We start from the raw sequence: 14,200 nt of genomic DNA, 5'->3' as shown, positions 1-14,200 counted from the left end.
GGCTCTCTGCTCAGCGGGGAGCCTGCTTCCTCCTCTCTCTCTCTCTGCCTGCCTCTCTGACTACTTGTGATCTCTGTCTGTCAAATAAATAAATAAAATCTTTAAAAAAAAAAAAAAAAAAAGAAATGAGTTCAGCAATTCAAACAAAAAATTGTGGGTCTTCAGATCAGGCTGTGGCAATGCAGACGGGAAGGATGAAGTGAATCTGGGTAGACCAATGGGACTGGGAGTCAGGGAGTTGCAGATCTCAAGGGGGAGGGTCTTTGGACTGAATATTCGGGTGTTTGGTGAAGTCATTTCCAAGAGAAATTAACACCTAGAAGGAGAATGTTTTAAGAAAAAAATGATGCATTCTGTTTTCTACATGATGTGCCTGAAGTGTCGATGGCACAGGTAGAGTTCGGTAGGAGCTGGCCGGGGCAGCTGAGTGCACCCGGGGATGAAGGCTGGGGAGTCAGGGACTTAGATGTTAACTGAGCCGTGGGCTAGAGGAAGCCACCCCAGGTAAATGAGTGCCGTATGCCAAGTCCCCAGGTTACTTCATTTTGAAAGGTTGGGGAGAGGTCAGATAGAGCAGAAGAAAACCCAAGATGCGACTGCCCAAAAAGCCAAGGGAGGAAGATTCCAAGATGGGAAGATTCCAAATGGTCGATAGTGGGAAACGCTAACGAGAGATGAAACAAGATGAAGCCTGAATGAGTACATTGAATTAGCAAAAGAGAAGTTGCCGGTGAAGGCAGGGGATTGGTAGAGGCGGAAGGCAGAGCATGCATGGGTGGGGGGGGCGGTGTGGAGACATGGTGGCAGGCCTGATGCTGCACAGGCCCTCTGGGCAAATCAGGACAAGGTGCCCTTGTTTCTGGACCAACACAGCCTGTGCCCGGAAACATGAGTTGGTTAATGGAGTGCAGGTTCTCTTGTGTAGGGCAGGAACTGCAGCTGCCCTGGGAGGGGCAGGTAACTAGCTCTCCTGAAGGGGAGGAGCGTTGGGGCGGGAGAGGAGGAAGTGTCTTGAGCCGTGGGCCAGTCCGTGAATCTGGATCTTTCCCAGCTCAGCTCTTTTCTGACGGGTTGGCTCTGCCTGGACCCTTCGTGCCCCAACTGTTCTCCTAATCACAGCTATCCCAAGGCTTCCTCCTTGGATCTCCCACCGCCGCCCCCTTGCCTGGACCTGTCACAATAATCTCCTTGAGGACACAGATTTAATCCCTTTCCCTGCTCCCTTGCTTACTCTCAAGGGAATTGCCTCCACTCCTTTTGGAAGTGAGGGATCCTTTGCTCAAGAGAAGAACTTTAGTGTTTATCTGAGCACTCAGAGAAGTGTCTGTTGAGACCATCTCTAGTTGGCTGAATACATGTGATGGTGAAAGACCTCCTTCAGCTTCTTCGGGCTGAGGGCAGAAGCTTCCCTCTCTGGGTTTTACCCTGAGATTCTGGAAGTAGAAAGGACCTGTGCCCATGGCCCATCAGTCCTTAGGGCAACAGACAACAGGGAGGATTAGGTGGGATTTATTCTCTTCTCCCATGGGTCCTGCTACTCCAGGCCTTGGGTGTCCTGGGTCACCCCTTCTTTCTTGTCAGGGAAAAAGGTAAAGGCTTTCACTCTGGGTATTCCAGGGACCTAAAGCTTACCTCTGGCAGGCACATTTGCATTTAAAAAAATTTTATTAAGTAGCTGCACACCCAGCATGGATCCCAATGTGCCTGCACTCAAGACCCTGTGATCAATACTGGAGCCAAGACCAAGAGGTCTCGCTGGCATTGAGAGACCACCTCCCACCAGCCGGACTGGCCGAAATTGACAAGGCAGGAAATGACAGGTGTTGGAGATAGTGGAGAAGGGGAGCCCTCTTACACTGTTGGTGGGAATGCAAGTTGGTGCAGCCACTTTGGAAAACAGTGTGGAGGGTCCCCAAGAAGTTAAAAATAGAGCTACCCTATAACCCAGTAGTTGTACTACTGGGTAATTACCCCAAAGATAAGGATGTAGTGAAAAGAAGGGCCATCTGTACCCCAGTGTTCATAGCAGCAATGGCCACAATAGCCAAACTGTGAAGGAGCCGAGATGCCTTTCAACAGATGAATGGATAAAGAAGATGTGGTTCATACACACAATGGAACATTACTCAGCCATCAGAAAGGATGAACACCCACCATCTGCATCGACATGGATGGAACTGGAGGGATTATGCTGAGTAAAATCAGTCAAGCAGAGAAAGACAATTATCCTATGGTTTCACTCAGATGTGAAACATAAGGAATAGCACAGAGCACCACAGGGGAAGGGAAGGAAAACTGAATGGGAAGAGATCAGAGAGGGAGACAAACCATGTGAGCCTCTGGACTGTGGGAAACAAACTGAGGGTTACAGAAGGGAGGGGGCAGAGGGAATGGGGTCACAGGGTGATGGGTATTAAGCACTGGGTGTTATACACAAACAATGAATAATGGAACACTACATCAAAAACTAATGATGTACTGTATGGTGACTAAAATCACATCATAAAATAAATTAATAGATAAGATAGGATAGATGAATAGATTGTCTGGTGCTTAACTGACTAAGCCACCCAGGAGGTACCCCCATGTTTGCCTTTTAAAAGTAGACCTCACTGTGGAACTTACTGAACCACCATGAGAAAGATAACTGTTAGCTTAACAAGGGAGCAGGGGTAACATATACTTCCCCGATGACTGTGTGCAGGTGCAGGAACAAGATCTGGCATCTGTTTCGGGACCTGTTTTGTATGACCACCACCAACCCTGAACTCGTCCTTTCTTTTTTTCTGGATGTATGTTTAAAAAACAGGAAAAAAAAAAAACCCCTTAGTTTGTAGAATTACAAAATTCCTTCAACCATGGGACCTTAAGTAGGATGCCCTCAGTGTGTGGTGTTGCCTATTTAAAAACCATTCAACTAGAGCCCCAAGAGTGCCAGCGTACTCCCCCTGCTTTCCAGGTGCCTCCTTCCCAAACCACCAGGAGGGGAAGGGACCGGAGTGGGAACCCTTGGGTGACTTAAGTTAGCTCACCAGGGCCGACTCAATGGAAGAGCTGGGTTTTTATTCTTTTTTTTTTTATTTTTTAAAAATTTTTTATTTTTTAATTTTTTATAAGCATATAATATATTTTTATCCCAAGGGGTACAGGTCTGTGAATCGCCATGTTTACACAATTCACAGCACTCACCTTAGCGCATACCCTCCCCAACTGGGTTTTTATTCTTGAGAAGACTCATGGAAGGGCATGTTTCTTATAGGTTCACATGCTAATTTTTTTTCTTTTTTTTTTTCCAATTTATTTATTTTCAGAAAAACAGTATTCATTATTTTTTCACTACACCCAGTGCTCCATGCAAGCTGTGCCCTCTATAATACCCACCACCTAGCACCCCAACCTCCCACCCCCCTGCCACTTCAAACCCCTCAGATTGTTTTTCAGAGTCCATAGTCTCTCATGGTTCACCTCCCCTTCCAATTTACCCAAAAGCACATACCCTCCCCAATGTCCATAACCCTGCCCCCCTTCTCCCAACCCCCCTCCCCCCAGCAACCCACAGTTTGTTTCGTGAGATTAAGAGTCACTTATGGTTTGTCTCCCTCCCTATCCCATCTTGTTTCATGGATTCTTCTCCTACCCACTTAAGCCCCCATGTTGCGTCACCACTTCCTCATATCAGGGAGATCATATGATAGTTGTCTTTCTCCGCTTGACTTATTTCGCTAAGCATGATACGCTCTAGTTCCATCCATGTTGTCGCAAATGGCAAGATTTCATTTCTTTTGATGGCTGCATAGTATTCCATTGTGTATATATACCACATCTTCTTGATCCATTCATCTGTTGATGGACATCTAGGTTCTTTCCATAGTTTGGCTATTGTGGACATTGCTGCTATAAACATTCGGGTGCACGTGCCCCTTTGGATCACTACGTTTGTATCTTTAGGGTAAATTCCCAGTAGTGCAATTGCTGGGTCATAGGGCAGCTCTATTTTCAACATTTTGAGGAACCTCCATGCCGTTTTTCAGAGTGGTTGCACCAGCTTGCATTCCCACCAACAGTGTAGGAGGGTTCCCCTTTCTCCGCATCCTCGCCAGCATCTGTCATTTCCTGACTTGTTGATTTTAGCCATTCTGACTGGTGTGAGGTGATATCTCATTGTGGTTTTGATTTGTATTTCCCTGATGCCGAGTGATATGGAGCACTTTTTCATCACATGCTAATTTTTTGAAAGATTTATTTATTTGAGACAGAGAGAGAGAGATGGCACACCAGTGATGGGGAGGGACAGAGGAAGAGAGAATCTCAAGTAGACTGCCCCCAACGTCAACCCCACCCCCAACCCTGAGTGTGGAGCCCGACTAGTGGCTCCCTCGATCTCATGACCCTGAGATCATGACCTGAGCCAAAACCAAGAGTTGGACCCTCAACAGACCAGGCACCCCTAGGTTCACATACTAATTTGTACAAAGACATCCTTGGTGCAGCTTATGTCAAGTAATCATGAAGATTGTTCTTGAGTATTTTGTGAAGGTTATGAAGTTGAAACAGGTAAGTCAGGGGTGTGAAAGCTCTAATTTGTCTACCTCATTTAATTTTCAGTTTTGTAGCCAAAGTCTCTATTTTCCTATTTTTCGACAGCTGTAGTGTTCTGACACTTAAACCTAAATTGCTGTGTGGTGGAAACAGGCGAGATATCCTTGTGATTTTTTTTTAACTTTCCCTTTTTGTATATGTAATATTAAGCAAATGATGAAACATTGTTCTAATGGTTTAACAAAGGAAGGAGAACAAAAGAACCTAATTTCTGGGTGGAGAAGTCAGTCTCCTTCTGTGTGGAAAAGTAGACAAATACTATTATCAAAAGTTTGTCTGTGTTATTGTACCTGACTTTAGGATCTGAAATTTTTTTGGACAGGTGGTGCCTTTCCTCCTGGAATTGTAAGTGGAGCACAATACTAGCTCTTGCTTACACTGTGAAGTGGATATTGTTACAGAGAACACACCAGAGCCTTTCTCACTGTTAAGCAAATAATGCCTTGTGAATATATGATCTATGGAGAAGCTCTGGTAGTGTTACCTGCTGATGCCAGCTGTCTGTTGGAGAGTAAATTTTGAATGTGTTCTTCTTCCTCCCACCCCAGAAAATAAATAAGATAAATGTAGACCTCACTCAAACGTAAGCATAGATGTTCCATTTCTTATAATTAGAGAAATGCAAATGTGATTTTAAAAATGAGAGACTTTTTTCACTTACCAAAATGGCAAAGATCAAACAGTTTCAGAGTACTGAGTGTTGGACAAGTAGGTGCCCTCGTATTGTTGGTGAACGTGCAGATTGGCATGGCCTCTCACGAGAGCAAGTTGATCTCATTTCTCAAAATTTTAAATTCACATACCCTGTGACTCAGAAGTTCTATGTTTAATAACTTACCCTACACGCATCTACTTCAAATACACACTTATGCTATCTGTGTTTGCTATACATGCCCATAGACCCTCACATCGAGATAATTATTGCAGCATTATTTGTAGCAGCAAAATCCAGGGAACAAACCAAATGTCCAGCATTGGTACATACAGTACATTCATAAAATGGAATGCTTCATGTAAGTGTTTAAAAAATGAGACAGGTTGCTTCTAGGCCTTTTGGCTGAGATCAAGGGTAAAAAAATGAGAGAGATATAAATGTACTGACATATGGAAAGAGCTTCATGACCTGTATTATGAGAAGAAAAGCCAAGTGCAGAACAGTGTGTGTGTGGTCTATGTAAACATGCCTATTCATGTATGTGTAGGTACATACATATATATGTTTATGTATGCATACAGCATGCATTGAAGGCCACCCCAGAGCTCGTAAAAGTGGTTCCCTTTGGTGAGGGGAAGAGGAGACTGGGAGTTCAGGGAATGGGGTAGACCTACTTTCACTGTGTATGTGTTACTGCTTAATCGTTAGTCGCATGCGTGTGTTACTTAGACACACACTTGCACACAAATGAGAATTCAGGCTCTGCTGGGGGGAGCTTGTAATGCTTCCCTATGGAGGCAGTTTTGTAGTCTCGGTGAAATTATAAGAGCATTGACCCTTTCTGGGAGTGTATTCTAGCGTTATACCTGTCCACACACAAAATGACATATGTAAATGGTTATTCTTGGTAATTGGAAGACTGGGAATACCAAGAGCCTGTCATTATGGGACTGGTTAAATATTAACAGTGTCTCCTCACCATGGATTCCGACAAAGCTCTGAAAGAAGGAGGGAGCTCTCTACTAACTGGTACAGAAAGCTCTTCAGCTGTGTTAAGTGAAGAGGGCAAAACAGTGCCTAGAATATGCTACCTTTTGTGTATAAAAGGGGGAAATAGAAACACACACACATACACACAAAACACATTAACATTTTCTTGAATTTGCGTAAAGAATCAATGGAAGGATACACAGGAAAATAAATTGGTTCTCTTAGCCAAGAGTTATATTCAAAATACGTAATAATTGCAGCAGATCTAACAATCAATCAGAATAGAGACTGGTCCCAAACAACCAGTACCGGTGAAAATCAGCCTTGCCTGCAGGTGGGTAGTGTATGGGGGGGGGGGATGGGGGAGTTGGTGGAAATGGTGAGGAGTAGAAGGATCAGAGTAAATAGGGGCAAAGATGGGAATGAAACTTCCCAATGTTTGCTTTTTTTTTTAATATATTTTTTTAAGATTTTATTTGACAGAGATCACAAGTAGGCGGGGGGGGGGGGAAGCAGGCTCCCCGCTGAGCAGAGAGCCCGATTCGGGGCTCGGATCCCAGGACCCTGGGATCATGACCTGAGCCGAAGGCAGAGACTTTAAACCACTGAGCCACCCAGGTGCCCCCCAATGTTTGCTTTTGATGATGTTTTCATTTTGGAACCATGAGACTGTATTACCCATTTCAAATTAAAAAAAAAAAAAAAAAGTCTTCTATATTCCCCAAAAGGACCTAAACAGGAAATTTTTAAACACCCCAAAACACTAGAAAATAAAATCTGGCCTCGAGGAGAGCTCCATGCTAATCAAAAGGAATGACTGTCTCAAATGATACAATTTAGGTAACTTGAGACAGACCAGCAGAAGGATATTTTAGGGAAGGTCACTTTTTCAAAATAAAGGTGGCGTAATAGGCCCCTTGCTGAGTCTAACACTCACTACTCTCTGCTCACCCAGTCCAGCTTGGGTGCTAATGTTTATGTTTGTTTCTGTTTTTTAAAGATTTTGTTTATTTGTTTGACAGACAGAGATACAGCAAGAGAGGGAACAAGAGCAGGGGGAGTAGGAGAGAGAGAAGCAGGCTCCCCACTGAGTAGGGAGCCTAATGCCTGGGCTCAGTCCCCGGACCCTGAAACCATGACCTGAGCCAAAGCCAGATGCTTAACGACTGAGCCACCCAGGCGCCCCTGGGTGCTAATGTCTGTTCTAGTATTTATTGAAAGACTTGTAGTGCTTGTCCTCTAAGAGGTCATGGTCAGATAAGATTCATTTCCACGATACCCTCAACTTTTTAAGGATCCTTACCGAGTGAGTCCTTAGAAGTTTGTCCCATTGGATAAATCCATTTCGTTCGGAGACAGGAGTGCGGTAGGTGCATGGAAGGGTAACGCTCTTTCCCCGGGCAGCCCGAACAATCTCCTGGGGCGTTTCCACAGAGATGGCACGGACAGTCACCCAGACTGGAAAGAAAGTGGGGAGTGGGAAGAAGTAAATGGCATAGCATAGCCACTCCTTGCCATAGGACCTCTGAGGGAATGCCCAGTGACATTCTCCTCCAGCAAGACACACTGCAGCTGTGATCTTGGCCAAGACACACCCGCTGTTCTCCAAGACCGAGGTGGAGACAGTTAAATGCATCGTGTGGTAGCTAAAGCCCAGCTTTATACCTCAGCTTCACCTCTTCCCAGCTGTGTGAACTTCTCTTGTCCATAGAATAGGAACACAAATACTTCTCAGAGTTGCTAGGAGAACTTAATGAGATACTATGTGTAAATACTTTTTTTAGTCTCTGTCACATAGAAAGTTCTTGATAAATATTCCTCGCCATCTTTTTTTGTTGTGGTGATGATTTAGTCATTCATTTAACAAGTTTTTATGGAGCATTTAGATGTGGTAAGGAGTTTTAGAAATAAGCTTAAAGCAAGGTAAAGAGAGAGAGGGTATTCCCTGGTGAGCTCATGCTACATAAGTTTATCAGGAAAAGGTGAGAAAAACAGTATGACCACACCAGTATCTCCCATCATGTCTATTCATCTTTCCACATGATGGTGACTCTCCTCCATCTGTGTCCCCTCCTCTTGAATCTGAGTAGGACTGGGACAGCAGTGTGAGTGACACCTTATGGCTTCTCATACTAACTTGTAAGAGGCCAGAAGCTTTGCTTGGTCCTCCGGAGATGCTCCCTCTGAGAACCCAGTAACTTTCTGTGAGAAAGTGAGGCAGACACATGGAAAGAAAGACTACACGCGGGTATCTGGGACAGAGCTTCAGCTGAGGTCCCCTGGGAGAGCCCACATCCACTCTCAGCATGTGGATGGGCTCGCTCAGTTTTCTGGAAAGCAGAGGTGCGCTATCTCTGCAGAGCCCGCCCAAAGTGAAGATTCGTGAGAAAATGTGCATTGGCGTTGTTTTAAGACACTAAGGTTTGGAGTGATCTTGTTTGTAGCAACAGATGATTGAAGCAGAAAGCCACGTGGTTACCTCTCAGGAGAACTTTTCGAGGCAGGAGTAAGTGTGGTCCAAGAGAAGGAACAGCGAGGAAGCCATGTGGTAGGAGGGGAGGGAGGAGGAGAGATGAGGCAGAGAGGTAGAGAAATCTCAGGTCACGTTGGGCCTTGTAGCCCATATTTAGGACTTTATATTTTTCTTTGGAAGAGGTGGGGAGCCCTTGGAGGAATTTAAGCTGAGGGGATATACTTGACATAGATTTTTAAAGGCTCATCTGAAGTGAGGTGAAAGGAAGTGAGGAGACTGGGGAGCAGAGTGGGAGCAGGATGACCTGCCAAGAGATTATTCCAGTTGTACAGGTGCGTGCTCTTGGTGGCGTGGGTACAGGTCAGGGTAGTGGAGGTGGAAGAGTGATCCAAATCGGAATGTTATGTACAAAGTAGAGCCGACGAGATTTGACTGCAGATTAGACCTGACACATTAGAGGAAAAGAGGAGTCAAGGATAGCTACAGGATTTGACCAAAACAACTGGAAGGATGGAATTGTCATTTATGGAGATGATGAAGTCTGAGGGGGGCAGGTTTCAGAGGGAAGATCATGAGTTTGTCTGTAGACATGTGAAGTTTGAGATGCTTATTAGATACCCAATAGATGTGTTGAGGAGACAATAGCTCCCTGGAGAGGTCGTTGAAGGCCAGAGGATGGGAGCAAGACAGAGAAGTGCACAAAGACAGGGAAGACCTCTGGGATGGAGCCATGGGGGCACTCAGTGCTTGGTGGTGGAGAAAATGAGAAGAAACCAGCAAGGGAGAAGGAGAACTGGCCAGAGGGCTAGGAAGAGAGCCCAGAAAAAGTGGTTGCCAGAGGCTAAGCAGGAAAAGTGTTTCATGAAAGCAAAGGGGGTCAACTACTCCAGTGCTGCCGACCTGTTGGTTCAGGGAACTGGGAACTGAGAGATGACCACTGGATGTTGCAACATGGAGGGGATGAGGGACCTTGGCCTGAGCAGATTCCACAGAGTGGAGATGATGGAGCCTGGGAAGAGCAACTGGGATGAGGAGAAGAGGGCAGCCTTTGCCAAAGGGACACGGGGGTTGGAGGAGTTTTGTGGGGTCAAGGGAGATTTGTTCCTTTTAAATATATATATATTTTTAAAATGTTTTTGATACTGTGGCCCTTGTTTTTTTCTTCTATGGGATCTTTGCCTCCCTACTCAGTGGGTGTGACTAAAGTACCAGATGGGACATCTAATCTATGGTTAGACAAGTAGGAAGTAGAGAAGGTCACTTCTAGAACCTTCCAGCTACCTCCCTTTCCACTTCCTTGTGTGGGACTACATTGGGTATCTGCACTGGGTATTTGTGGTGGTTCAGAGCCCACCCTGCCCCAAACAGCTGCAGCTCTCTCATCCTGCCGCCACCTGAAAGGTGTGTGCCTCGTGTTCCAGAAGGATCCTTTCTCACCCTCATTCCCCTGCTCTTCTTCTCAAGGCTGAGCCCTTCTCCCATTGAAGAAGAGCCTCCATCAGATGCTCAGCTAATTCCCCACAAGGGGTTACAAACGAATAGTCCAGGGTTGTGTTAACCTCCCTAAGGACAGACGAACTGGGAGAGTGAGTGTTTTTCACCTCCAGGAAGAAATCAGGATCTGTGGGCACCACAGCGATTTGCTGAGGAAGTTTAGCGCACAGTCACTGTCCCAGAGGAGATGTCCAGACTCTCGCAAGCAGTCTCAGTGCGTATTAGTCACTGTACCTGCCTCCTAGGACTTCACTCTCATGCAGCTTTATCACACGACATACCAGAGTGGCCAAGACCACAAAGGCAGGGGCCAAGCTGCCTGGGCTGGCATCCTCATTCTTACTTTTTCTAACCGTGTGACCTTGGCCACCTTAATTAACTTTTCTGTGCCTTGGTTTTCTCAGCTCGAAAATGAGGATACAACCAAACAATATTGTTGTGAGGATTGGATGACTTTGCATTTTAGCAAGGACAACCTCTAGCCTGACCCGCAAGCAAGCCCCGCACCCGCGCTCTCTGTTGTCCCATCTTTCTCCTCTGCGACTCTGTTTTCTTCACCTCCATGTCCCCAGGACTCAACAAAGGGCCTAACGTTGGAGATGCTCAAGGGAGGGCTCTTGGACAGCAAATACATGAGTGACAGAATTTAAGCTTAAAAGATGGGGAGGACTCACCACTAGAGAAACTTGTTGAGGAACTATCTTACAGATTGCTAGAAAATGCCCACCCCCAAAAAATCAAATAAAGGGTCAGAAGAGCCCCCAGAGAGGAGGCAAGATGCCCCCCCAAGGAAACAAGAGAAGTCATTTAATTTCCCTAAAAGGGTGTGTGGTGTGGGGGACCCAGCCTGAAGCCTTGATTACTGCTTGTAAATAATGAAGGTGTAAGAAGATAATAAACCATCTCTAGAGACCTAACCAGAAAGTAATACATCCAAGGAGGATAATGAAATGCTTGATGGCGTTGTTGCTTGAGGCCTACATAGCACATTATGGGAACCCTGGGGAGACTGGCAGTAATGCGGGCACTTAGGCAATTCCATTTGCTCAGAGAAACCACATTCTCAGGGAGGAAGTGCGGAAGCGAGAGGGGTCCCTGCCTGCCGGGCTCTGACTGAGAAAGTCTTGGGCCCCTGGCTGGGGAGGGGCAGTTCACACAGACTGAGTGTGGAGGCCTGGGTGGTTAGAACTCAGTTCTACAGCGATGTTTATTCCAATATATAAATTCCAATCAATTCAGTGAATTGTTCCTAAGGTCCTAGTGTTGGGGCCTTCCTAGCAAGGCATCGGGAAAAGTGATCAGAGACATGCTCATGAGCCTCCCTTCCAGAAACCATGGGGACCAGCCTGGCCCAGCTTCAATTTGGAAGCTTTTCAGAGCTGCTTCCGGTGGAACTTTGCCACCACACACAACGGTCACGTTGCCGGGGGTTAGTGCAAGCAGGCCTCCTCCTCTCCGCGGACAGTATGCTTCTTCTAGCATGGTCCGTGTCCTGCATTTTTCTTGTGTTGTCTCTTTGCCAGTTCTCACCTCAAGGTTTCCAGAGGGCTGGGGTCTAATACGACCTTGTGGATTCAGTGGCCTGGGACACACTCCCCACTCGGCTGGAGGTCACCGTTGGTCGGCAGCCTAATGGAGCCTACCTAATTCAGTGTTAAGTGCAAGGGTTAAGGAAGTAACACGTAGGAGGAGGAAGAGAAGGGAGGGGCTGTGTCACCACCCAGGGGAAGGATTGTAAGAGAAAGATTTATCAAGGAGGTGGGACTTGAAATTGCACCCAAGGGAGTCATTTCACAACATTGAACTTGTATGTGTAAGAAAATAAAGCAGGATGCAAAACTGTTAGTTACACAACAGTATCCTACTTCCACCTAATCACAAATAGCAAATTCTAGAAGCAAATATACCAAAATACAATATTAATAACAGTGACCTCTGGATTCTGGGAGCATGGATAAATTCTGGATTTCTTGTTTGTGTATTTTTTATTTCTCAAATGTTCTAGAGTAAACATGCATTGCTCTTATAATCACAAAGCCGTGTTACAGACTGATAAATCAAGCGGTAATTGAGGAAGTAGAGACAGGGAGACTCACCTCGCACAGGGAAAGGAAAAAGTAGAAATGAGAAGAGGGGGCCTTGAAGAAGTTTCTTTACTCTCCTCTGGGTTGGCAGATGCGGGGACTTATGCAGGCTTGTAGATTATAGGGAAAGAGCTCCTAGGAAAGAAGACACTGAAAAGAGAAGAGAAGCCAGAAGGAGCAAGACTCAGGCCTGGGTGAGAAAGGGAGTGTGGGGGGAGGGCTCAGGTCAGCCGAAGACCAGGTATGCTCACAGCAAGTATGACCTGTTTCCACGTGCGCAGAGAGAGAAGTTCCTGAGTGGAAGCATCTGTCTGTCATGGCGTGCTGTCCATGCCAGGTGTTTATGGCATCCCAGAGTCCCCAAGGCAGAAAAGGAGGAAGCAGCCCAGAGGTCCCTGGGTGGCAGAGGGGAGAAAAGCACTTCAGGAAGGAGGCCGGTTCCAAAGGTGACAGTGGGTGCTCCGGTCAGAGAGGGCTGCTCCAGGGACAGGGTGATCTGGGAGCAGGGACAAGCTCAGGAGATAGGGAGGAGACAGGGATAAAACCCGAGCATTGCCAACACGGAGTCATTTGATGGGCCACTCTCTTTATTAACCTTCAAGTCAAATATCTTCCACCAATTGCCTCAGTACTCAGACCCCCACTGGACTGGTACTAAAATGCAAGTGCTGTCTGGGTGGGAGTGACTCTCTTTCCTGAGCAGGACAAGCCTGTTTCCCCTAATTAGTCCCTCTTATCCATCAAACCCTAGAAAGGGACTCAGAATGGGTAATTTTTGATAGAAGCATAGGAGATTAGGAAGTCGTGCCTTGGAGAGAAGCTGAAATTGCCTAGAGAAAGAGGGAAAGGAAGAAAGGCAGGCTAGGAGACACTAAAAGCAAACCAGCTTGCTGCCTCGTGAGGTTCAAAAGGGTAGGTTCTCATTCATTCACACCCATAAAGCAAAGCTGCTGGGCGCCCACGTTGCAGACACTGCGCTAGACTCTGAGGGGAAAATGACAAGCAGAGACAGACACAGTCCCTGCTCTCATAGCATTCAGTCTTCCGGGTGAGCCCCACTGGGATGAAGAATCCAGAGAAAAATGTAAAACCACCATGGAAACAAGAGTTACACATTTGATGACGGGATATAACCAAAGATTTGAGGATGGGGAGCGCTTGTCCTAAGGAAAGCGAGGTGACTTGACAGTGGGGGATGGGCAGAAGTGACCCATGTGAAAAGAGAAGAGGTGGGTGGAGAGAGAAGAGCACTCTGCACAGGTCAGGTCGTGGAGAAGGTGGGGAAACTTCCAGGAAGTAAGAGAAGCCAGTCTGTAGTGATAGCACCAAGGAGGTGGTTTGGGGTGTGTGTGTCCCTGTATGCTATCCTTTAGCGTCCCCACTAGGACTCCAAATTAGCATACGTGCAAAGCACAGAGAGTGCGCCCATTTCCTCACGGCAGTTCAGGACAATTCCGCTACCTGCCCTGTCCCAGTGCGGTTGCCACCTCCCCACCAAGGCTGTCCTGCAGTGCAGTTCTGGAATTACACCACTGCCTGTGCGGCCGAAAATGTGGGATGGGCCCAAGTCTAACTGGCCATGAGGACAATTTGGGTCGTGTGTGTGTGTTTTCCTGCCATCTGCATTGATGGTTTCTTTGAAACAGTTCTAGACATGGCGGTTTTTTCTTGCATCAGATGAGTGAAGACTCAAAGGGGGCGGGTGGCGTGTAAAAAAAAAAAAAAAGGTACGTATTCGTTTGAAAGGCAGTTTTTCTTTGTATAAGTATGTCAGGAGAAAACTGAAGAACCCACCGATAGGAAAAAGCAAATTCACTTCCGGCCCCTGATGTTGGGGGGACGAGGGCAGGGGGTGGTGCTAGCAGCTAGGCCTAGTGCCTCACAGGTCCCCCTCCCCGGCCCTTC

General features: G+C 46.5%; 1 protein-coding gene across 1 annotated transcript in view; it reads right to left on the bottom strand.

The window, feature by feature from the left end:
* Positions 1–14,200, bottom strand: part of GPA33 (glycoprotein A33) — a 45,955-nt gene that overhangs the window by 25,883 nt on the left and 5,872 nt on the right. The window contains exon 2 of the mRNA XM_044266280.1: positions 7,548–7,702. Within this exon, the coding sequence (XP_044122215.1) occupies positions 7,548–7,702 (155 nt within the window). The remainder of the gene's footprint in view (positions 1–7,547; positions 7,703–14,200) is intronic.

This window comes from Neovison vison, chromosome 10 (genome assembly GCF_020171115.1).
Source record: "Neovison vison isolate M4711 chromosome 10, ASM_NN_V1, whole genome shotgun sequence".
Classification (NCBI taxonomy): domain Eukaryota; kingdom Metazoa; phylum Chordata; class Mammalia; order Carnivora; family Mustelidae; genus Neogale; species Neogale vison.
The sequence above is the reverse complement of the archived record's forward strand: the minus strand, read 5'-3'. Positions and strand labels throughout refer to the sequence as shown.